Genomic DNA, 26800 nt, shown 5'->3' on the forward strand with positions numbered 1-26800 from the left:
GGATGGCTGTGTGGTGCTATTTCATATGAGTGACAGGTTGCCCCGTCCTCACACCAGTAAACACATCCTCAGAGATGTTATTTTGATTCAATATTGTGGGCAAAGATAATGATGTGCACGGATATAGTATTTATAATAAATACTACAATATTCCATTAAACAAACTTTTGATTTCATGGTGACTTTAAACATCAGTACCCAGCTATGAGAGTCTAATATAAAAGTTCTGTGCTGCTTGGAAGGCTCTTATGCTTCTTTTGCCAAAGCCTAAGATCTAAACCCCACGTCGTCCCACAATACCTCTTGTTTCCTTTACATGGAACAACGCCCTAAAACATATCAGACGTACCACAACCATATGGCCTAAATCCAAATACTGATTAAAATCTGGACAAAACATTAAACCTTGCCTGTATTTATCTTGTACTGAATATTTTAATATACTATCAAAATGATTTAAAATGCAACTGGAGTTATTGAGTCAAGAACTATATGATGTTTAAAGCTGGTTTGAAACATGAGCCATGGGGATAAAGTATGACTTTTAAACGGGGGGATGATAGGACAGGCAGTAATACAAAACATTATGTAGCAGAGCTGTTGTATCTTGTGACAGACACAAAAACCCAGAGCGTGACCCTTTCTCCACCCCTGAGCTCAGACCCCCGAGTCAAGTCAGGTCAGCTTGTGTTTTATAATCCCACCCTCGCCTCTGTTTACTGCAGGAATGATAAATACAGAGTGTAGAACCATCAGCATCTATCTTATTCCACTTCTGCTCCTCACGCGTCTCAGGTCCACCAGTGACGTTCAGTCTGCTGCAGGGAAAAACAAGCGAACAAACCAGATAACAACATCAAATCAAAACCGATCATATTTACTTTCTTGAACACTTCACTTCATTCCACACTATTCTTCTATGGAATGCAAAAAGGAGAATTTAGAATTTTTACAAAGATCTTTTTCAAAGCAATGCCAGTTCATAAAACACAAACAACAACAACACCATCAAAACGGCATTTTTCAAAATGATATACTATTCGTAATTTGTTCAAAATATAATAACTTGCTCTGCCTCTAAAACCTAGATAACGTCACAAATTCCTTTCTTTTTTAACCGCTCCCATATGAATACTTAACTTAAACGCCTGTCTGTATGCCACACGCACTTTTTACAATCCAACCAATTCCTGAAGGATAAAACAAAGCTCGGCCCTACATTTAGTCTCATTTACATATCCTGTTGACTGGGAAATATGGACGTTTTTTTGAAGTAAAACGGATTACAAACAGCATTTCATGATGATTTGAAAGTCGTCATTCAATGAATAGTCACTTTCTTTTTTATAAATGAATGTTTTAAATCTTCTTGTGAACATTTCTTGCATTAATGTATATGTTTTATTTTTAATTTTTAGCCTATTGATGTTTAAACAGACACAGAAGCTGAGAGAATAATTTGCCAGATCACTTTAGTTCTAATCAAGTTATGTTAAATCATTTAGCTTTATAAATCTTCACATTTTTCAATGTCTGTCAACACCCTAACAACATTACTGTGTATTTAGGACATCATTTGGTTGGCATAAGCAGTGTTTAATTGCTTCTTTTTTTGGTCCTTTTGGGTCTTTCCCAGGTTGTGCTCCCTTCCTACACGCATTTCTCTCTGTTTTTCCCTCCCTCCTTCCAACCCTCTGTGAGGAATTCCTTAGTGTCTGAGATTTCTGGCCGTGAGCCATCAAAAGGCTGGCAAGAAGCTTCCTGTTGCAGTCCTTCACCTCGCCTGCTTCCCTCCCGCTCTCTTAAGGCTCCGTTCTAAAACCTAGTGAGGCATCGTATGAATGTTCCCAATGGGAAGGCTGTTTCAAATTATAAGCAAAAAAATTACGCTGTCTTATAAGATGCTGAGATTTTGCAAGATTTTGACTTTTGAAGGCAACATTGCTTGTATCTTTGGCAATGCACTGCTATATATATATATATATACCGATCACGCCATCTCTTAGTGGGTGGGATATATTAGGCTGCAAGTGAACATTTTGTCTTCAATGTTGATGTGTTAGTAGCATGAAAAAAAGGTGCAATAGTAACGATTTGAGTGAATTTGAAAAGAGCCAAATTGTGACCGGTCTGCAGTCGTCAGTATCTATCAAAAGTTTAGTCAAGGAAGGAACAGTGGTGAACCGGTGACAGGGTCATGGGCGGCCAAGGCTCATTGATGGACGTGGGCAGCGAAGGTTGGCCCGTGTGGTCCGATCAAACAGACGGCCACAGCACACCTTCAGGAGTCCATGCCTCGAAGGGTCAGGGCTGTTTTGGCAGCAAAAGGGGGACCAACACAATATTAGGTCATAATGTTATGCCTAATGTTGATTATGCACGATAGGATATTGTGTTACGAATATGGTAATAAACTCACTATTAAAGCTACACTGTGTAACCTTTTTCGTTTATTCTTAACTAAAAACACTTCTTTCAAAAATATATATGCTCATTAATGTATATTTACTTCTTTCAAGTATTCTCGTAAGTTTATAATATGCCATTGAAAATACATACGGGTGAGGGTTCGGATGGCGGTCGCCATGTTGCTCCTCCATCTTGAAAGTACATTAGCCAAAGAGGGACATACCCGTAAATTCAAGCTTCGCCTTTCACGTTTTAACACTCAATGGCACAGTGTCAAATGTGAAGAAGGGGATTGCCATGTTAATCTTGGACTAAATCAGCCACCGTAGGAGTTAAAATGAAATTTGAAACAGAAATGAAACAGAAACTATGATTCGCTGGAAGGTCATATACCTTTTCACCGCTAGATGGGGGAAAATATCACACAGTGTAGCTTTAAATATTGTGTGTGCTTTATGCTAAGAGTGCTATTTTGTGTGGCTGTGTAGCTGCTGTTGAAAGTTGTGTCGCTGCCTTTCAGTGTCTCGTACCATCTCAGGATCACCACATTCAGTTCCATCATGTTGCTTTCTTTCTATCCTGCACAACACCTAATGCAGCACTACTGTAGTTTTGGATGGGAAATAGCATTTCTTATTAAAATACTACAGCCAATATTTGTGTAGCCACTAAAAGAAAGCAGCATTAATTGGCTAAAGTGGTATAGCCACCAGGCTAGTTTCATCTTCTCAAACTGGTAACTTGTCAGCTGGTCAGGCTGGGAGACCAGTTAAAACAGCTGAACATCAGACTAGCTGGTCTTGTTTTATTTATTTTAGAGTAGGCTACTGCATGGTTAGCTTAGCAACATGCTAACATTATAGGGATGCTGTATTTTTGTAGGCATTTTAACATTTCTGGTTCCATTGTCCTGAAGTCTGTGAATTAGTTTTTGGCTAAATGCCTGAAATAAGGTCTGTGGTTAAGCTCAGGATATTTTTTGGTTTGATTCTATGACATAAAGTACATCAAATACACCGCTAGTGACTTTTGAAAAGTTTTACTTGTCTTGAAAAATTAAGTAGAAAAAGTGGCTAACTGAGTTTGTCTGGAACATTAAACGTCATCAGTTGAACAGGTAAACTCACATTGCGCTCTTTCAAACTATTCTAACTCAAAATTTCAGAGAAAATGTTTTCAAAGACTGAAAGAGTTGCCAGAAGTATAGTGATTTTGACATTGAAGTCATGTTTCCTTAGAAGGCAGCTGCCTATGTAGTTAATAGAGAGCAGCTCATAAGTTTAAGAACAGAGCATTGCGCTGTGTTTTGAATCTTTTTCACTCCTCCTTTTTTCCCTTTCTCTCACACTTTTTTAGAAATTGGCCCACTTTCGCTGCCTGGCAGTCTTCCGCGTGTAGCCCCCGCTGACGCTCGCCTCAGATCTTTCCACGATTTATGTGGCTCTCTCCTTACCATTTTTCCTCCCTTCATCCATTCTCGGTTTCTCCCTCCCTCTCCGTTTTGGGTTATTACATAACGTCGCGTATGTTTCTCAAAGCATTTTTTTTACAGGAAGACACTTGAAACGGGGCACAAAACATCTCAAGCTCCACTGGCGGCAGCTCCTTTGAGGAAAACAGATCGATTGCCGTGTTTTGTAAAAATAAAGAGGTGGGGAGAGAAAGGGGCCATCCGTTTGTGCACCCTGTGAACTGTAAAGAGAAGAACACTTTCAGGGAGGGAGAGAGATGATGGGAAAGCAGCAGGGGTGGGAGAAGAAAATCCAAGCAGGGAGATGGGGAGAAAGAGAGAGAGAGAGAGAGAGAGAGAGAGAGAGAGAGAGAGAGAGAGAGAGAGAGAGAGAGAGAGAGAGAGAGAGGCCCTGCGGAGGCGGAGTGGAAACTGAGGTTTCCTGTCTGAGAAGGCGGCTGGCTGAAGGTGGAGGGGCAGCAGGAAAAAAATCTCTCAGCTTCGGGACTCTGTGTTATATGTGTGTGTGCCAGGGGAGGAGGGGTGGACACATACTATGGTTTGGGTGTATGTGCGTCAGGAGAGGTGGGGTCAGTCTGCTTCAGGGAAGGTCAGGAATGGAGAGAGAGACAAATATGGTTAAAGCGATAAAGCCTCTTAAAAGTAAAGGTTCCTTAAGGGTTCACCTCAGCACCTATTTGGCTGTATAAAGTTGTTGAATGGCTCTTTTTGTTTCATTATAGGTTCTTCAGATTAGTGTGTTGGTTTCTGGTTTGTTTAAAGTACAGATGGTTTTCTAAAGTACTTAAAGATCTTTTAGTAACTTTTCCCCATGATATTTTTATGGAATTGAAATGTTCAACTGTTCTAATGTAAATGGATCCTTTATTTTTAGGGGTAGAGAACACTGTAGGTTTAGCTATTGGCATCAATGGCTCCATAAAGAATCTTTAACATCCATAGAACCCTTCCATTGAACAAAAGGTTCTTTATAGTGAAATACATTTCTTTAGATTATTACTTTGTTATTCACATAAAGACAAAAATAGTTATTTTAAGAAATGATCGTTGAAAGGTTATTTGGAGAAATAAAAATTATTCTTCTGTAGCATTGCTGAGAAACCCCACTTTTGGAACCATTATTTCTAAGAGTGTAGGGCTCTTCAGCTGGTATTTGGATCTTTGCAGATGAAAAAAGATATTGATAGAGTATAGTATACTAGCGATGCGCCAAAAGTTCAGCAACTGAAACTGAAAAAAAATATTGTGTTTCCTAATCAATATTAGGCATGGTACAACTTGGCACTCACTCACGGTAAATCAAGAAAATGTATTTTTACTCACCCTCGTGCCTGTGCAAGCAGTATGACTTGTTTAATTTGTAAAAGAAATGCAAAAAAAGAAAATCTGAATGTTGATACAGGTCTTTTTCATAAACAAAAGAGTATAGTGACCTAGCCTGGATGCCAGCCAAACTTAGCCCCGCCCACAAAATGTTTAGGTCAGGCGGTTCGGTCAGGCCTCGCTCCATAGAGGAGTAATTATCTCCGGACAGAAACTGTTCAGACCAATGAGATCATCAGGGCGGGCTTTAGACGATGACGGACAGATGATCAACAGTAACGTAATCATCACGTCATCAAAGGGGCTTGGATTATATTTGTTCAAATCCTAAACGGAGAGCTTGTTTGTATCTGCATTCACGTTCCCAATTTCTCTCTGAAATGATGATCATGTTGGGTAAGTACTCTGTGTATCATTAAATTCTTTTTATTTTTTTACAACACCGGTAAAGATCGTTTATTCCAGCGCACGTGTAGACAGGGTTGCCAAGTTTTTAAAACAAAACCCGCCAACTACTAGCCCTAAACAATAGCTTCTCGGGGGGTTCTCCGGGAAAAAATGGTGTTTGGGGGGTAAAATGTGTGTTATTTTGGCATGGTCGCCTGCTAAAATTCACACTCATGGGTTTATATATCACATAATAGTCGCTTCAACCCGCGGACATAGAAAACAACCCGTGGGAAAAAACGTGGACTTGGCAACACCGTGCAGTTAAACTCTGTTGACATTTGACAATGCGTCCCTTCGTTGCTCTGATTGGTTGTAGCTCTATCCAATTGAGGTCTTTCCTGGTTCGGTTGAAACACGCCTCATAATCACAGCCCAATGGAGCAGTTTCAGACTCATATTCTGACTAGAATTGAGTATGACCACATCAGGCTAATAGTGACCAGTTTTAAAAATGACAAAACGATAATAATCTTTTACAGCGTCTCTTAAATCTAAACACATTTAAAGTGGTGCATTGCTTTCAGTTACGAGAGCCAATGTCATTGGTGTCCAACCTGGTGTGGAGACGTACCTTTGCACAAAAAAAGGTCTTTTTTTTTCTTCAGCCCAAAATGAATGAAAAATCGAACTATGCAGGCTTGGAACAGGTGTATAAATGATAATTATTTATTCTAATCCTCATCGTAAAGTCAATGGCACAATAGAAAAGAAAATCAACAAAAGTTTCCCATTTATGCATTTTGGCCATTAATTGACACGGCAATGGCATTTTGGGGGCCTGAAAGCGCAAACCTTTAAAAACGGGTTTCGAAGTAGTCATGAAGTTATCGTCTGATGGTGACGTCATGCGTATGCGTATTACAAGCTCAATCTATAGGCGCATAGTGTTTCTGATGCGAATAATACAGCACTTTTAGTCGTTTTTGGTGATCGCTGTGAACAGGAATCATTTTGAAAACTTTGTCGTCTTTACGCAAGAAAACGCAACAATTTTAGTATATTGCTGTTGTGTAAACGTACCGAGTAACCTATAGACATTTATCATTAAACAATTCATAATATGTATCATAACCTAAAACTCTGCAAAGAAAAAGGCAACTTTAAAAATGCCTCACAGATGTGGATTGATCCATCAACACAGAAATATTTTTGCTGCATCTACAGGGGTTTGTTTAAGCCCTGTTAGCGGTCACATTAAACCCCCAAGCCAGACCATTGCAGGTCTAGACACAGCCCTTCAGGTGCGCAACATCTTTGTGGGGGGAAAAACTTCTTTTTTTTGCTAATGAAGAGTGTTTTTTTAGCAGTGGTGTTGAATTTCAGCAGGTTTCATCACCTGCAGGTGGTCTCTCATGAAAACTCATGATTGCGGACACATACAGATGACTAAAAAACACGAGCAGCTGACCGCCTGCATTAACAACCAACATTTCAACCAGCTGGCCACATGCTCATTAAATCCAGCCAAAATGCAGCGGTACTAATGCCAATGCAGACATGGAATTAGTGTGTGGGTAGCCTTATGAATACAGATCACATCCAGACACTTTTTGACCAAATAACACGCATGATTCAGTTGCTGGGAATTTCAGAGCGGTTTCTTTCTTTAAATGCTTTTTAAAATGTTTATAATACTACGTAAGTCATATTAAGTTTTTTAATGATACTGAAATAAGGTGTAATAGGTTCTAAGAGCATTGGAGATGCTTTAATATAACAAATACATAAAAAGCAAAGCCCTCTTTATGTACTATATACTTGAGGGAGGGTGAAGCGGGGTCCTTGGACACCTGCAAGACCGTTTTCCTGCAAGTACTGCTGTGACAGTGATGTAGCTCAAACATGTTTTTACTTGTATTTGTAAACCTCATTCGAGCCCAATCTGGTTTGTGTGTGTCTGCAGCGGTGAAAAAGCTCTCCTGCGGACGACCTCCCAGGGCCAGAGCGCTGGGAATATAGAATTACACCCACAGTTCAGTACAAAGGAAATCGCACTCAAAAACACATGCGTTTCACACTCACACCCAACAGCTGGCTCTTAAAACACACAATCTCACACCAGCCACCATTCACCAATGAGTACAGCTATCAGCCAGGCTCAAGTCCTCCTGGGAAAGGAGTTCGAAATGAGTTCGAAATTGCAATTACAACGTGATGCGCATTTTGGTTGGAACAAAATGAATGTGTTTAACCCTTTTCGAAGACAGAGAGCTTTGTAGCACTAATTCAACGAAACGAAGAGCAAAGGATTGGTGCTTTATTATTCAATTTGTGTTGCTGAAGAGCATGATGGGAAATGTAGCTTGGTAACGTACGCTTATCACCTCATAAAAATGCATTACAAGCTAAACCAGTAATATTTTTGTGTTATTTATACACCGTTACTCTATTTTACTTTTATTTTTACATTTTATTTACTTTGTTCTGTTTGTTTGTGGCAGAGGCTCTGTTATTTCTTTTGAAATGCTGCATGTTCAGATATTCGGAATCTCGAGGCCACGACATTTTTGTGAAAATGATCAAAATCTGGCGGGGAAAGACTTTTCTTAATTATTATTATTTTTTATTTCTATTTAGCTTTTTAAGCAATTTTAGCACTTCAAATAGCATTTCTAATTTTCTCTAATATTTGTCATTTTTTAATTAGTTTTTGATTGTTAAAATTTCAATTTATAATTAATTTATAGAATTTTTAAAGTAATTTTTGTACTTAAACTAGTTGCCAAGCCAACATTTATATATATTTTATAATAATAATAATAATAATAGATTTTATTTATAATGCACTTTTCATTCCGAAGAATCTCAAAGTGCAACAAAGGGGGGGGGGGGGATAACAACAAAAAATGAATAACAAGTAAAAATATAGAATGCTACAAACAATCAACCAACACAGAAAACAGAACAGAAACAGAGCTGATGGTGAACAGAAACAGAGCTGATGGTGAACAGAAACAGAGCTGATGGTGAACAGAAACAGAGCTGATGGTGAACAGAAACAGAGCTGATGGTGAACAGAAACAGAGCTGATGGTGAACAGAAAACAGCTGATGGTGGAAGTCTCTGTTAGCTCCGCAGCACACTGTGGTCCACTCCATGTTTCAGATTTCTCCCAGCGGCAGTGTCCCGATGACATCGCCGAGGCATGACAGCTGAAGACCAGATGATGGGACTTCTTCATGATGATTCAAACGATGGGGATCGCTGCAGCACCATGCAGGAGGCAGAACATTCCTCCGGGCACTTCTGTGGACACAACGGGGCCGGCGCGGATGTCCAAGCCGCTCCACGGTCGCAATGCAGGACGGAACAGCGGCGCAGCCGAGAAGCAGAACATCCCAACATCATGCCGGACGCCGACGACGAGAGCCCGGATGACGCTAGCCCGGTGCAAACTTTAGCCACCATGCAGCTTAAGCCCAAGGGAGACCGCCAGTGAGCACCCGCGGCGAGAAACATCAAATGTCCTCCAAACCAGAACCAACCGCAGCAATTCAAATGTAAACATTAGAGAAGCGGTTGAAAACGGCGAAACGACGAACAACGACCTCTCAGTGGCTGCCAGCAATCAGCAACAGTCCCAATTGTAGCTCTGACTGTTAGACTAGTCACAAACATAAGGAAATAAAATAAAATGTAAATCTAATAGTACATTAACATGATTTGTTGTGGGTGGAGAAGCGGCGAACAGACAACGCCAGACAGACAACGCCAGCGTCCTCTCCCCCACGTTCCACTATATATATATATATATATAATATATATATATATATAATATATATATATATATATATATTTTTTTTTTTTTTTTTTTTTTTATTTAAGTGTGGTTTCCATTTAATATTTCCATTTTTTTTTCAACTTTATTACAGTCAATTTTTTTGTAGTAGTTAAAGCCACAATATGTTACTTTTCGCCACTAAAGTTTGCTTATTCAAAACAAAGGCGTAGCTTGATGGTGCCTTGACTTCGCAGAGCTTTTATTATGCCTCAGACGCCGCATCCACTTCTTCCTCTCATGCGTATGAGGGGTAGCTCAGCGCTGTTTTATCATATTAGATACATTTGAGTGTGTTAAAAGTTATGTTATAAAGCTACTCTGTGTGTTCGCTCTCCGGCTACTATGAGACACTTGTCATATTAGGCATGGCGAAACATGGTACTCGCGGTAAATCAAGCAAACAAGATTTAAACTGGAAATTGAGGGTAACACAGGTATTATGTCATTGATAGGCGATGCACAGACACGGCCCGTCTCCTGATTTAAAACTGCTTATTTCTCTGGATTTACAATAACAATAAAATACTTTTATTCTTGGAAACATTTGGGATAATGTAAGTACACAAGTCAACAAAACATATAACATTGTTCTTGCGGTTTTTGGACATATTACTCCAAAAATCGTACATATTGTGCCTTTTAGCAAAAAGAAACATACCAAAACAAAAACTCTATATTCACAATTAGAGCTTCTGAGTTTTAGACAAAACGTCCCACTGGCAATTTAGTTGTAGTGTGCTTAACTCACAAAAATAAGCATTCGACATGACCCGAAAGCAGAAATAGATCATGCTGAGTGTGTTGTGACCTGTTGCGAGCTGAAATCTTGGGTTAATTAGGATCAGCTCAGAGGTTTGACCTCACAGGGCCGGTGAAACCCATACTCTCGTTGACCCTGCCTTATCCTGACCCCATTCTTTGCCCACATCACCCCTACCCAGGAAATGGCAGATTTGGTGACTTCCGTAAGGGGGGCAAAAGGGTCCGGTCGCCGAGGCCTCTGGCCACCGGGGTCACAGCGGAGGCACAAACATTTCATTCAGCGCTGCACCATGTGGAGCCCAGCTTCCCGCTCCAAAAGCTCTCCTTCACTGTTTACTCTACAGGGGAGAGGAACGAGGGGGTGGTAGGACACAGACAATGCTGCCTTTTAAAGCCCTGCCAAGCCCACGGTGGGGTGGGGAAGTCTGCATGGGGCAGAGCAACACCTTCTCCCAAAACTTCACATTCAAGCGCTACCGCTTGGCTCCGTTCCACCCTAGAACCTCCTCTGCCAAAGGAACCCGGCCGTTTCCCTGGGACTGTTGAGTTAGTTTGGAGGTTTTCTGAGGTGAATGAACAAATGCAGTGTTTATATATGATGTAGACATAACAGAACCTGTAATGTATGAAGCTTGAAAGATATAGCGTAGCCCTCGTATAGCGTCTAAGGCTAATATTTACATTCTCCAGTCAAATTGAGAAACAAAGGCAACATGATGCTCTTAATGATAGTCTTCACTTAAACTATTTGTTTTGCCCATTTAAATAAGACAATTCACTAAATGCACCCCAGATTATCATCTATGTCAAGTCTTATTCATACAAAGGATTGCATTTGGGTAACAAACTGGATGATCTTTAACCCGAGGCTGATAGACATGAAGAACTTATGTTGGTAGGTGTTTATGAATCTGACAGGCATGCACTATAAATCTGTCACCTGTCAAAAACTGGAAAAAAAAAATGAAACATCTTCCCCTCCTCATCCAGAATCTTCCCCTTAAAGGTTGGATTGTACCATTGCTGTGAAATCTGGGAAATGTGAGGGGGGTCGGTGTGGACGGTTTGGGGGGCTAATTTAAATAAGGAAGAGATGATTTATTGCAGCTGGCCTTAGGCATGGACTAGTAATGGTTTACACATGGAGCCGTTTTCAGTGTGAGGAGCTCTTTTGTTATGGAAACTTATGACCAAAACATATGGGAGCTAAGGAATCATGGTGGAAGCTATAGTTGGTACTTGGTACACTAAAAATCTTGGATTCTTTTTTTCTACCCAAATCCTGGGTTGAGCCTTTGGGGGAATTTTTTTTGTGTTACCCAGCTCCTGGGTCAGACGTCACAACCCAGTATTTGGGTATTTTTTGTGTTACCCAGCTCCTGGGTCAGACGTCACAACCCATTTGGGTATTTTTTGTGTTACCCAGCTCCTGGGTCAGACGTCACAACCCAGTATTTGGGTATTTTTTGTGTTACCCAGCTCCTGGGTCAGATGTCACAACCCATTTGGGTATTTTTTGTGTTACCCAGCTCCTGGGTCAGACGTCACAACCCAGTATTTGGGTATTTTTTGTGTTACCCAGCTCCTGGGTCAGACGTCACAACCCAGTATTTGGGTATTTTTTGTGTTACCCAGCTCCTGGGTCAGACGTCACAACCCAGTATTTGGGTATTTTTTGTGTTACCCAGCTCCTGAGTCAGACGTCACAACCCAGTATTTGGGTATTTTTTGTGTTATCCAGCTCCTGAGTCAGATGTATTAACCCAGTATTTGGGTAGTTTTTGTTACCCTGCTCCTGGGTCAGACGTAACAAACCAGTGTTTTGGGTATATTTTATGTTACCCTGCTCCTGGGTCAAATGTAATAACACAGCATTTGGGTATTTTTTGTGTTACCCAGCTCCTGGATCAGACATAATAACCCAGTATTTGTTTTTTTAGTTTTTTTTTTACCCAGCTCCTTGGTCAGACGTAACAATCAAGTGTTTTGATATTTTTTTTTTTTTTTTTTTTTTTTGCGCAGGTTTGCACAGAAAGCATCCATTGTTTATCTAGAAGTGAAAGCGGAAAAAAAAATAGAAGTGAAAGCGAGAAATGTTACACAGCATGCCAAAATGTTCATACATGTTCATTCGTACTGACCAAAATCACTTGAACAAACGTCAAACTGTAAATACTATTATTATTGATTTTTAAACTTATGGGGTATGAACTTCCATGGAGGTCTTACCTTCTGACGGAGATTAGGCCCAACTTTAATCAAACACTCCTGAAGCAGCTAATCAAGGTCTTTGAGTTCACTGGAAAATTACAGGCAGGTGTTCGCAGGTGTTGCTCAGACCGGGACTGTGGCCAATATTACTATAGTCATCAGCACACTCTTTAAATTAATGTTCTTTGCAGCACACTCCCTGTATAGTGTTGCTGTATGATTTTTTTGGTGATTAAAACACAAGAACATCAATGGTTTTATAAAGAACACAAGAGATGACACCAACATCTACTGAATAGTTGTTTTGATGTTATGGATGATAACTAACACATGGCTAATATTAAAATTCTATAATATTTTGTGTAAATTATTGAGTAAAATAAATAATTATATATATTTCACTAATCAAATTAATAACAACAAAAATAAATAAATAAATAAATAAATAAATAAAAGAAAAAAGTAAGCAATACACATCCTTATAAATAGACCTTAAGCATTCCTGGTTCTGTTGTTCACAATTCATCAGTACATGTTACTTAATAATAAATTAGTGTTCATCTTCATAATCTGTTCAACCACCTGAAAAACACGGACACTTCAAATCCTAATGGATTGAATCAAGTCCTTCCCTACATGTTTTTTTCTTGTTAAATGTCCTGATTCACTCAGAAATATGTGAATGCTGTTTTTAGAGTCTGACTGGAAGCTCAGAGTACATAACAATGTCTGCTGTATTGAGACACATTTATGTGAAAATCATTAACTAAACCCTTAACATGCCACACATATCAACATCTCAAACCGCGCCCCAGTCTGCTATAGCTCTTCCAGACGGCTGGAAATACTAGAGATTGCACATTAACTCCTGCCGTGACGCAACATGTTTTTTTTTTAAGTAACTCGTTGACTGTCTGTTTCTTTAGGGTGCCGTCAAGGACCAAAAACTGACATTTTGATTTTTTTTTAGAGGACAGATAATTTCAGGACGCGGTTCAGGGTCAGATGATGTGTGTGGGGGGCGGAAGACGCTGATCTGGTTGATAATGCAGCCCTGTGTGTGGTTATCTGCTGATTATTGGCCCTTTCGGCTGGGTTGTTGAACTCGGTCACCCACTGCCTTGACCTGGCTGACCTTCCTCATGTTGGCACAAGCTAAACCCTCTCAAAGAGCCATTCAGCATGACTGGACGCATGTTGTATATGTCACACAGAAAGACATGCGAAACTGTGGTTAAAGGTGGAGCTTTGTGAATGTTGTATTTCACATGGAGTCAAGGAATGTGGAAGCAGTAATGGGTGTAATTGCCAGTGTGCTTTGTGAGGACAGTTTGAGGCGGGGGGGAATGAGGGGAAGCTGGTGGTGGAAGTAATTGTGTGAGAAGATTGGTAAGGTTTTATCAGAGGGGCTGACTGTGTGGTTGTGTTTTTTAGAAAGACAATGAGCACGAGGGAGAAAAACTTTCTTGCAAATGAATGTCTCTGATGAAATTTAGCACACTTGTGTGTGTGTGTGTGTGTTTATAAATGCAGCTGTACACTATCATACTGTTTCTTAATTAGCTGATTAGAGTCTGGCTCCAGGTGTCTTCAATATTGAACCTTTTCACAATATTCAAATTTTCTCAGATAATGAATTTGGGATTTTCCTTAGTTGTCAGTTGTAATCATCAAAAGCAATTAACATTTGAAATATATCAGTCTGTGTGTAATGAATGAATATATATACAAGTTTCACTTGTTGAATGGAATTAGTGAAATAAATCAACTTTTTGTTGAGCGCGTAAACCAACCAAATGGCCAATCACAGGCATATATGTTAAGCGTGTGAAAACAATGTCCAATCAGAGACATATATGCTGAACATGTGAACATAATGGCCAGTCAGAGACATCGAGCTCTGTAAAAAATAAATAGACCACTTACCATTGATAAATCTATGTTAAGTGGTCTCTTAATTTTTTTCCAGAGCTGTTAGTGGTGGAAATTTTGATTCTTTTAAGAGAGTCGTTCATTTTCAGTTCGTTCACCAAAATGATTCGTTCAGATTCGTTCATTGATTCGTTCAGTAACATTTTTTTTTAAATATTACATAAATATGACCGCACGTGACGAAAAAGAGTGTTTCATGTGTAATGTCTTAAGTCAACGAACGTATTTACTTACAAAAAAACTGATTTGGCTTTATTAAAATGTGCATAATCTACTCATTAAATAAAATAAGTCTATTGGTTCAGATGACCAAAGCATGTTTTCTTGCATGATTAACATTTAATTGTTTGGTCAGACATTTAGACATTCATATATCTGGGATTATGGTAAACATGGGGTTATAAACATGAGGTTTGTCTATAACTGTGCTTTGCATCCGCTTTCTGCTGATTGCTGAACGAGACTGACACGCATGCTAAATGACCAGGTATAGTTCGTTCACGAACGAGATCTCTCTCTCTCGTTCAGAGCTGGTTCATTTTGTTCACGAACGAGAAGTACCACATCGTTCACGAACGAGATCCCTCTCTCGTTCAGACTCAAAACAGCAACTCGGCCAGTGAAGTTCGTTCAGTAGCTCAGAATGCTATTTACTGACGTGACACACAAGATCTTTTAAACCATAGGCCACTGTCACATATTTTATTTGTTTTACAGTTTTTAGAGAAGTGCATTGTTTTCATTACAGGGGTAAAGTGTACATTTCTTTCTTTGCTGCAAATATGCCACCTACACGAGCCGAGCTGTTCGCTATCAGTATCCTTCAACAACTGGTTCATTTCATTCACGAACGAACGACATGTAGCCTACCAATTCGTTCACAAACAACATTTCTCGTTCAGAGTCAGACTCAAAGCCCCTCGGTCAGTAAAGGGCGTATTCGTTCACTGAATTCAACAAATCATATGCTCCGTCACATCTCATACTCGAACGCTATTGGCTTGAGGTTTTGTCATTCTTTGACAGAATGAAACAGCCGACAGAGCTGAGCATGCGCTCGCTGCAAATAGCGCCACGCTGCGGTGGAGGGAGGAATTTCAGTGAACGAGAAACATGAGTCAATAGACTACGTGAACGAGAACGATTCGTTCACCTAAAAGATTCGTTCAAAAAGAACGATTCGTTCACGAACGTAACATCACTAATCACTAAGAGCTGTATATGTTGAGTGCATAAAACACAGTGGCCAAACACAGACATATATATTGATCATGTGAACATAATGGCCAGTCAGAGACATATATGTTGAGTGCGTAAAACACAATGCTCAATCAGAGACAAAGCCTATGTTGAGCATGTGAACATAATGGCCAGTCAGAGACATATATGTTGAGTGCGTAAAACACAATGCTCAATCAGAGACAAAGCCTATGTTGAGCATGTGAACATAATGGCCAATCAGAGACATATATGCTGAGTGCTCAAAATACTGGAGGGAAAAGCTGGTATCGTCGCTTTTAAAAAAAAAAATCAGTGCTAACTTGGTACCGAAATCGGTACTTTTGACAACTATAACATTGTCATATTAGCCTTTACCTTGCTAGTTGTCATCTAACTTTTTATTTTTAGGGACTTAAAAGTTTGTATGCTCACATCTGACATTAAAACATACTAAATTTATAAAGTAAAGAGATGCCCCTACAACTGTCCAAAATCCACAAAAAATCTTCCCATTTGAATGATAACCATTACACCTACCCTTATGGGGCTGTTCTGGTCTATTTAGGACGCTACAGTTATGGAAGGCTTTTGGATTCATGAAAATCATGATGGTATTATGAATGCAACAACTATGCTCACTGCTCTTATGCGACAAATGTCCTGCTATTACAGGATTTGTGTGTATGTTTCAATTTTCACCTACTGTACTCTCTCTGTGTCTGTCTGTAAAGTTTTCAGGCTCCGGTCCGCATGCTGTCATGCTGTCCTTAGATGAGCCACTAGACCTGAAGGTGCCGAAGGGTCGGGTCGGTGGGCGGGACAGATACGCCATGTCTCCGCCCACTATGACCGCCTCTCCCATACACGCCAAAGGGGCCGGGCAGCTAAGGATGGCAGACGACGGTACCGCAGTCATCATTCCAGCATCTCCTGCCTCCCCACACACAGGTAAACAAGAGAGATTCAATATACTACAACATAAATATAATAGCAGGGAGTATTATAGAGGCGTGTGTTCGCAGGTGTCCTGCAGGACAAGTCTGAGACCCCCACACCGCCCGCCGTGGACCTCAGCATGTCCCCGTCCTCCCGAAACACCGCCTGCTCTCCGGATCTCACCAATGGAAACGGCTCAGCTCACATTTTCCACGGGGTGAGTTGACAACGCTAAGGAATAGCACAACAAGGGTACTCGGAAGAACTATTTGAAGTCTGAATATACTAGAAATATTTATGCAAGCAAAAACTTTGTTTCATGTTGCAGTGATATTTTCCTTGAGTACTGAAAAAATGACTAAAGGTTTTAAGGGTTTTTGTCTAGTTAAAATACCTCACATATACTACTAATAATACTTTTTCCAGAATGCATCTTTAATATAAGTTCAAATCAGTACATGTATCATGTTTTAAGGATATTTTAACTGAAATACATTATTAACTATTATATATATATTGCAGTGTTCCTTTAAGTGTTCTATAATTAGATTTAAACTAGGCCTACTACTTCTTAAATGCGATATCTTGCTCATTAAGCAAATCAGCTGAGGTGAGACTAAGAAGTAGCAAAAGACTCAATTCTGATGGTGATTCCATTTGGGCCTTAATCATTAAAGTGCATTAAATGCTCTGGCCCGTCCCTCACCTCCCCTTAACACGAGACATTCACATCTGCTTCCCTCACTGACCCAGATATGGTGTTGCTTCTTATCAAATGCCCCCTGTGTTCCTTCACAAAAGTGTCTCTCTTTCTCTGTCTGTGGGGCTGAGGGATGGGACGCGAGGTTAAATCAGATTTACAGCGAGGTACAGCCACACAGAGCTCTTTCTGCTTAATTCAATTCGCTCAAAATTGAATTGGCAACGAGATGCATGGCTTTTTGTGTGCTTATGTGTGTCTCCTATGCCTGCCGCCCCTCCTTTAAGCCAGTGGATGAACAGTGGCCAGGTCTTAGATGATGGCACCACCGGAGAGCAGAGCAATCAGCCTCATTTTACACGATTTTCCATGCACATTTCTCACATAGCTTCCCAGACAGCACCGACACTGTTGTGCAGTCAAAGTCATCATTGTTTCTCCTCTAATTAACCCTTCTTAAGCATCAGTATTACTGTTTCTCATACGTAGGGCAAGAAATATGAGCACATCCCTAACACTAAGCATTAAGCTTTGTCAACTCATATAGCATGTTTGTGCCATAAGTTATTTACTTCCAAAGTATTGCATAAAATATTTGCGAATAGAGTTTTCCATCCAGTGAGTCCAGTGACTATCAGAAAGATACAAGAAAAATGGAAGTTGCTGCAATAGGATAAGCAACTCTATGTAATTATTATCATATATATAATAAATGACTTGTGACAGAACGCAAATCGACCAATCGCAAAAAATGTCTTTTGATACACATCAAGGAATTTATTTGGTAAATGTGTTTCCATCGTAGTTTTTGCGCGTTTTCTTATCGGATAAAAAATGGAAATTGAATGCGTACGTTTTTTTATGTGCATTCTTATAATTTATATCCATATGGCATTTATAGGTGAATGGAAACATGGCTATGATTAAAGAATTTCATAAATCGTACAGTTTACTAAGCTTTTCAGTATGTTCAGACTTTGTTTAGCAAACGTTAGAAAGAAAGCAAAACAAATAGAGGTAGGTGTAAAAGAAAAAGATATATTTAAAAATTATGACAGTATTTTACTTCATAATACTGTTTAAATATTGTGATGACAAAAAATAATAATAATCGCTTCACCTGAGATGGGTGTAACAAGAAATTGCCTATTTATGTATTAAATATTACACTTATTCATTAACATGAGAAGTGCTAGGAATACAGTTTATATTGTATTTAAATAAAATAATAATAATAATAATATTTTTCAGTTTTATATTTTTGAGAGTAGTACTCTGGAAACCACAAGAGATAAGTAAATATTAAATCCATAGTATTTAGTATACAATTTATCATTTAGTATTAAATATTATAGTCTCATGATATTATCAATAATATCAGTCTTGCTGTGAGATATATTATCGTTCAATCGGCCTGTATTTTGGTCTTTCGACGCAAGCCACAACAACTTCGCCAGGATTTTTGATACCTGGCCAGACCCGTCTTGTCTCTGCCAATGTCTTGTCTGAGCGAGTCCCGCCATGTCGAGAGGCAGCCATTCGGTCACAGCCCATGTCCATCGCCTGGCCGACATCCTGCCCATGTGTCTGGCCCAGCAGAGATATATTATATCTATATATCACACAGCAAGAATCAACCCACCTTCCATGCCGGAGACGGCGGTTCAAATCCTGTGTGGAGCGGGAGTAAGAGCTGTGTGGCTAAACCTCACTCCCTTGATCTCAAGAGACTGCAGTCTTTAGCATTCTTGTTAGTGTGCTTGCCTCCTGTGTCGGAGACGCCGGTTCGAAACCCTCCGGGAGTAGGTTAAATAGGACCAGTTACAATTGATGCCATGACCCAGATGGGAGTGAGGTTTGGGGGTGATGGGTGAGTGTAATGGATGCCTGCTAGTAAGATCTGTGTGGGTAAACCTTACTCCCCTGACTGCGTTCTTTAGCGTCCTTGTGAATGCACCTGCCTTGCATGTTAGATACGCACGTTCGAATCCTGTGCGGAACGGGTCGAGTAAGGCCGTTTACATATGCACAATTACACTTCAGACTAGGGCTGCGTGATAAATCGCAATTAAACCGCTCACGCTGGGATCCGTAGTAAATGCTGCTTTACCTGCAAGCCAGAGGGCGCTCTCATGCAATGTACTCCAAATATCTGTGGCAGAAGTACAATAGCTCACGTCATTTCAGAAAATCCCTATGAAGGTCATACTATTGGTGAGCTGAATAAACAAGATTGAAAAGTTTTGATTGATTAAACGTGACTAAATGCTTCTCAAAAGATGTTTGACGGTTGTTGCTTTTTCAATTGCACGCGACAAACTCAAGTGATTTTAGATGTAGCAGTATTTACTACTGATCACAGGGCCGTCCTGCACTTATAAACTACTCATTAAAAAAATAATCACAGCCTTCGCGATTTCATAATCATGATAATCCTTTTAATTGATTGCATTTATCATATGGCCCTGCTGCAGTTTAATCATCACCACGGTCATCCCATACGTGTGTTTTGCTGAACTAATGACGTCGCCATCATATAAAACATCCGGGTAGGTTACTTTTTTCGCCTGAACAAGTGTGTACGTGTTGTTTTCACATTCACATCGAGCCACAGTTCTAGTGCCACTGAACTCAGACCCATTCCTACAATCTTGGCTCTAAAGCTCTATGCATTAGATTCTTTTTTCATTTTTTTGCGATTATTGGTGGCATCTTGCTTCTCTCGTTAAAATCTTAAATCTGTGATTGAGCATAAAGTGCTCAGATCAGCACAGCTGGGGATAGAAACACAAGGATGATGAGCAGCCACATCCATGCTCATAAGAGTCTCTTGCTGTGAGGGCGATTACAGAACATGGACCTCCTGTAGCTCCTGTTACTGTCAGTTTAACAACTATTACCAGATTCACTAGCCTGCTGTGAAAAAAGATAAGGAGGCCTGAATTATGTTTGCCTTTTCTCGCAGGACTCGGCTCATATCCGTTACGTGGAGGGAGGAGCCACATCTCAAGCGTTCCAGTTCTTCGTACCTATTGGAGGAGGAGGAGGGCTTCACCTGCCATCCTCCATGTTCATTCGGCAGCCCAGGGACACACGAGCTTCTCCAGACCTCTCCGCAGATGAACAGCTGGCCTGTCGCTGGAGGAAGGTGAGAAATAAAAGCAGTTTAGCGCAGATGCTAAAGCGTATTTATCACCTGAGCTCATTGTGCATATTATTTCATCTCACAGTGCCACCTACTTTTTGACTCCTTGCAAGACCTGGTGGATCATGTCAACGACTTCCATGTGAAGCCTGAGAAGGATTCTGGGTACTGTTGCCACTGGGAGGGGTGTGCACGCAAAGGACGGGGATTCAACGCCAGGTGTGTTTGCTAAATTTTCTCCTGTCCAGCTCTTAAATACAGATGTAGCTTTACCCTAAATACAATAGTAATCTAGTAAGTAAAAGTTTCATTTCTTGATAATTGGTGAAGCTTTTATCATAATATAAAGTATTAACACAGTACAAATACAACATTTAAATGAAACATTAAATACTTTATATTATAAAACATGCTGAAAGATAAACTACAATTGTTGGTCCTAATGACAGCCATATTTACATTTTAAACACCACATTTGCCTTTTAAATTAAAAGATCACAAAGTAACCATAAATATTCAAGAAACTAAAAAGAACCATGAATATGTAAACTAAATTAACATTTAAAAACATGAATACATATATATATATTTTTTTTTTATAAATAAATTAAATATTTGAAGAAAAAAGAAAGTCAAATGGTTCCTATTCTTAATGAATATTTATGTCTTATGAAATAATATCTACCAAAATATTATTTTGGTGATTTTTAGATATTTTCTACAGGACTGTTCAAAGATCAAGTCAACTAATTGTGTAGTCTAATACAAGTCTTTTTTTGTTTTAAAATACTTACCATATAAGCAATTTTTGTTTAATTTCCTTGGAAAGAAATACTTAAACATAACATGTACCATTAAGTCAAATGTCTGCCTCATTAGGTACAAGATGCTGATCCACATCCGCACTCACACCAATGAAAAACCTCACCGTTGTCCCACCTGCAACAAGAGCTTCTCGCGACTGGAGAACCTCAAGATTCACAACCGCTCACACACAGGTCAATACCAAATTAAATGTATGGATTGATACATGAAGATCGCATGACCTGGCTAATTTGGTGCTTGCATTTTTTAGGAGAAAAACCCTACATCTGTCCTTACGAGGGCTGCAACAAGCGCTACTCCAATTCCAGTGACCGGTTCAAACACACACGCACACACTACGTGGACAAGCCCTACTACTGCAAGATGGTGGGCTGCTTGAAACGCTACACGGACCCCAGCTCCTTGAGGAAGCATATCAAAGCTCACGGGCACTTTGTAGCCCAGGATCAGGGAGGTCCGGGTGGGGTGGGCTCCTTGTTGAAGCCAGGGCAGATTGCTGGGGCGGGGAAAGAATCTGAGCTGACTTACGTCAGCGGGGCTCACATCATCATTCCTGGTGCTGCTGCTGCTCTTTTGGGCGGTCATGGTCTGCAGGGTCTTGGAGGCTCCCTCCCCTTGTCCCCCCTCAGTCCCCGTCCCTTGGACTTGAGCACGCTGGGCTGTCCGAGCTCCCCTTCAGCTGGGCTTGGGGGGACGCCCATTCTGTCTTTCAGCGGTTCCCCACTTGGCCTAGCCAAGTCACCCTTGCTGTCTCCTACCTTCTCATCTTCCACGCTGGGGTTGCCCATGGTGCCCATTTTGGGCTCGGAGCGCAGGGACCATGGCAAGGGCAAGGCTAGGGGCGAGGAAGGCGAGGACGAGATCCATGGTGGTGTGCTCAACCTGTCTACGGGAGCGTCCCACGACCCACTGTCTTGGGTTGTCATTCCCTCTGGCCAGGTGGTGCTGAAGCCAGCTGTGGTCAACTGAGCACCACATTCCAGAAGAACGGCAGGGGAAGGGTGGGGGTAGAACAGGGGTCAGAGTTCAGAGGCAAGCCTGTGGGAGGTTTTCACAAAGAAAATCCAGTTCTCCTTGGAGGTGACACCCTCTTCTTCAAATTTTACTGCTATTTCAGTTGAAATGTCTACCTTTTAGACAAACAATGCTACCTGTTTCTTGTGATAATAATGATGGAAACTAAGCTAGCATCACATTTCAGAAAGTATCCAAACATTCACCTCCATTCCATTCACTTTCTAGCTTATCTTATCAGGGTTATTCAATCCTTCTACTGGAGAGTTTAGCTCCAACCTGCTCCAACACACCTGCTTGGAAGATTTGAGTAATCCAAAAGACCTAGATTGACCGGTCAGGTAATTCAGGTGTGTTTAATTATGGTTGGGGTTAAACCAGAGGTGGGCAACTATGGCCCTCAAGCTCTACTGTCCCTCACAGTTCCAATGCTAACCAAACACACCTGAACAAACATTACATAATAAACACAAAATTACAGTTGGGTGAGCTTGATCAGGGTTGGAGCTAATCTCTGCAGGACAGTGGCCCTCATTGGCCAAAGTTTTCCACCCTTGGTCTAAACTCTAAACACCTCAAGTCTTATACACTTTGTTTTCTTTTTTATAAGAGTACTGATCTAAACAGCAGACTTAGGAATCTGTGCCCTTCAAGAGACGACTTCTGTGTATTTATGCGTGAGAAACTTTTAGACGACAGTGTACACAACACACTAAAGACACAAATGTATGTTATTTTTTATATAGAAACATCTTTCAAGGCATTCCGTGCATTACGAAAAAGACCTCTAAGCTTAGCGAGCTAGAGATCTCTGAGGCTAACTTGCATGGGTTTGGTCAGGTTTGCAAAGAAGGTGCTGAGGTCGTAGGTCAGACGAGAGCAGCTTGTTTACTTGCTGACAATCAGCATCTGTTGTACCATTCAGACCAATCCTTTTCCTGGAATGTCACTTTCTTGCAGAGTTTAGCTCCAACACACCTGGCTGGAAGTTCTAGTTATCCTGAAGACACCGGGTAGCTTGCTCAGGTGTGTTTAATTAGGGCTAGAGCTAAACTCTTCTGCAAGGTGGCACTCCAGGAGCAGGAGTGTAAGCCTCCTTCTGCTTAAGACTGTCCCAAGTCCCACCTCAGTCGGCAGGCATCATCTGCATCTCTTGCAAGTGAACTTCCTTAGCTAAATGCTACGGCAAGCTATATCACGAACCTTGCATTTGCTGCTAGCTGTGTCAATGCATTGTAAGCAAACATCTTTGAATAGAAATATACAAAAGTATGAACGACAATCTGTCCTCTGAGGAGGAGGAAATAGAAAACCTTGACTAGCTCTTTTTTGTTGAATAAGATATCTAGAGACACAAGGCTTATACTGACTGAGTTTTAAGTCATACAAGGGCACTAACTCACCCAGCAGTTATGCTAACGCCCCATAGGATATGGTATTGTTGTATATAGTGCCATCTTCTGGTCATCAGTTATACTGCACACTTCTAGCTGAACCAAGGGCCAGATTTAACAGTATTATCCTGCTTTGCAGTATACTAGCTTGGGTGGGTAAAACAAAGAACTTTTGGCTGATGCAGAATAGTGGAATGTTTAAAAAAAACTGTTATCCCCAAGCCAATGAACACGTTGAGACTTGCAATACACCAGTTTGGGTGCATCTCAACAGTTAAGGGCCTCGTTTGTTCATTCAAAACTTTGCTTTGCCCCAAATTAAATAATTGTGCTAAAAATGTAAACGCATAACCAGAGATTAAATTATGGACTTAATAATAAAGTGCAGAAACACGATTCAGGTGGCCAAAAGATAGCATTTTGCTTTAAGACCCTTTCACATGACCCACCTCAACTTTCTCCAATGAATCAAACACTTTTGAGCTAAAGGATAACTCCAGGCGTCACGTTGCACACATTGTGTTGTAGTGTTTTAAGGCGATGCTCCAAGTACTACAAATTTCACATTTGATCCCATTTGCCTCCGATTTGCCTGTGTTTATATGTGGTACATCGTACAAACTGGAAATCAAAACGCAAAACTGATCTAGACATCAAGTTGTACAAACACATCCATGACAATCAGAAAATAATCATATTATGTTAGATCTTCATATTCTGTGTTGAGAGGTGCACTGAAGTCCTGAAGTGGGTCAAGTGAAAGAATCTTAATGCAGTCATTGTCATCCTCCATTAATGATCAACATGTCGCCATCAAGACCTCGTTTAGATTAAAACAACACACTTGATCAAGTCTTCTCTCCTGAACTCAGGCACATGAACATTCTCTGTCCCTAAGAGCATCCTTCAATAATGTCCATGGGTTGCCAGGAAAAAAAAATCAGTTTTCGAGAACAAACGAATGTAATGTAAAAACATTCCGACTGAAATAATAACACTTCCTTAAAGCAGTACCCCACCCTCTTCTCCAAACCATTTTTACACTCAAAAGTCTTATTCCAGAATTGTTTTGTTTTATTGTTTGTGGAAACTACACAATTAATGCTGTTTTGTTTGAATGACTTTCTGTATTTTTGGACGTGACATTTCCTGATGTTGAAGTTGCTTTATGTCTTTGTTTCTACTATCATTACTCTCTGTTCAGTTTTCTCCAGCTGATGATTGGAGAGGAAATAGGGAGAAATGACAGATAGATTAGATTAGATTCCATCCCATAGTTCCAGACAGCAACATAGTGTCGGCCCAGATCCGGGCCACATCTGGTACATGTGGATTCCGCGCGTACCAGATGTGTGCCGAATCTGGCCCGATACTATGTTGCTGTCTGGGATCATACCATGACGTTCGAGATGTCCATAGATCTGTCCTAATGCGGACCTGAAAAGAGAACTTAAGAGCAAAACTGCGCCAAATAGAAGAGAAATGTACACAGCAAGACTGCAAAGTGCTTGTGCGTACTCTATCCCCTGCTGCAAAAGTCACCACTGTCCATATCTCGATTGTGCGCCAAGCTTCAAAACTAGACCACTCGTTTTGAAGCTTTTAAACACATACACAATCCTCTCAGGTTTGCAGAGCTTTGGCATCACTGTGCATTTAGGATTCTTTAATGGAAATCACATGTACGTAACCCCTTTCATCTTTCCAACTAGCTGTAAATCTCTTTGTCTGCCTTCTCCTACTCCCTCTCATGTTGTTGGCTGGAGAAAGCTGATACTGACACAGACCTGTTAAGGTCTACATCAGTGTTTAATATCGGATAAGCTGTTTGAACCTTTAACCCTTTGAGCACTCTGAAGACGGCTGCACTGTTTCTCACAGGTGATTCCTAATAAAACGAGGGTGCGTTCCCGACGAATGTATGTGAGAGGCTTAAGCAATACATTCAATGGCAGGAATGGCTTCACGGCTAGATATTCAAATTTAAATATTAAATGCAGTAAAACACAGATGTCAAAAATATACACGGTACATAAATTAAGCACCATGACAGAATGAGAAAAAAAAAATCAGCTCACACTAAAGGTTAAGATGTTCATCTGTTCCTAAAAATAAACTAATAATAGGACACGATTCTTGACACAGAGATGCACAAAGGGTTAACAAAAAGACTATGGCCTGGAAAGGCCAGTATCCATTATTATTTTTCCTTTTTTGCACATTTTTGAGATTTTAATATCAGTATTTGTTTTTTCCAAGTGCCTTTTATTATAGTTCAAATGTAGATGTAATACAGTATATGAAAATAAATAAATAAATATATATATATAAAAATAAATATATATTTTTCCCAGCATCATGTTCTGAAGCCCAACATGCAGAATTTTAGAGCTGTAAAAGTCTCCAGTTGGTACAACATAGGTGTGTGTGCTCCTGTTTTAGAGGAATTTTACTACGATATTGATAAGGATGTCAATGAAAATAAAAGATACAAATGTTTAATAAATTTGCATTTGATATATATATATATATATATACATATATATGTTGCGTTTTGCTGCGTCTTTTTTGTTGAATGTTTGGGACATTCGTGTACCGAGGGCTGAAATGTTTACAGTATTAACTCAGACCAGGGTCTTAGCTCACGACCTCCGATGAGACGTTGAACTATTTTTCTTGGCTCTTGCAACTGTTTGCTTTAGTTGAGAGGCATCTGACTGATCCCTGTGTGAATAATCAAAATATACAATGAATCTAATGTAAATACAGTGTTTATGGGGATTTCATACAGTCATGGCCAGAATTATTGGCACCCCTGGTAAATATGATTATATGAAATATGATCAAAGATGACTGTAAAAATAAAACTGCATTGTTTATCCTTTTGATCTTTTTTTTGGTGCAAAATTCTAATCATTCATTGACATAAAATAATTGAAAGTGGGGGTGGGTGGGACTCACATTATGAAATATATGTTTCTCTCCAAAGCACATTGGCCACAATTATTGTCACTCCTAGAAATTCTTATGAGTAAAATATACCTGAAGTATATTCCCAATCATATGTCATTTGTTTTTTTTTTTAGCTCTCCAGGGTGACTAGGATCATGACATTGTTTAGCCATTAGCCATGACTTCTTGTTTCACAAGAGTATGAGGAAACACAAAGGCCAAATTCCCTTAATCATCTTCACAATGAGTAATACCAGTAAAAGATTGTTGAGCT

The 26800-nt window shown here is 40.1% G+C and overlaps 1 protein-coding gene across 1 annotated transcript in view; it reads left to right on the forward strand.

The window, feature by feature from the left end:
• The window catches only part of glis2b (GLIS family zinc finger 2b), a 49024-nt gene extending 22571 nt beyond the window's left edge, over positions 1 to 26453 (forward strand). The window contains exons 2-7 of the mRNA XM_067422766.1: positions 16292 to 16508; positions 16583 to 16713; positions 20162 to 20344; positions 20427 to 20560; positions 21221 to 21339; positions 21417 to 26453. Of these exons, the coding sequence (XP_067278867.1) occupies positions 16319 to 16508; positions 16583 to 16713; positions 20162 to 20344; positions 20427 to 20560; positions 21221 to 21339; positions 21417 to 22135 (1476 nt within the window). The 5' untranslated portion in view covers positions 16292 to 16318 and the 3' untranslated portion in view covers positions 22136 to 26453. The remainder of the gene's footprint in view (positions 1 to 16291; positions 16509 to 16582; positions 16714 to 20161; positions 20345 to 20426; positions 20561 to 21220; positions 21340 to 21416) is intronic.
• The last annotated feature ends 347 nt before the right edge of the window (positions 26454 to 26800 follow it).

The sequence above is a fragment of the Pseudorasbora parva genome, chromosome 2, assembly GCF_024679245.1.
Source record: "Pseudorasbora parva isolate DD20220531a chromosome 2, ASM2467924v1, whole genome shotgun sequence".
NCBI classification, from domain to species: Eukaryota; Metazoa; Chordata; class Actinopteri; order Cypriniformes; family Gobionidae; genus Pseudorasbora; species Pseudorasbora parva.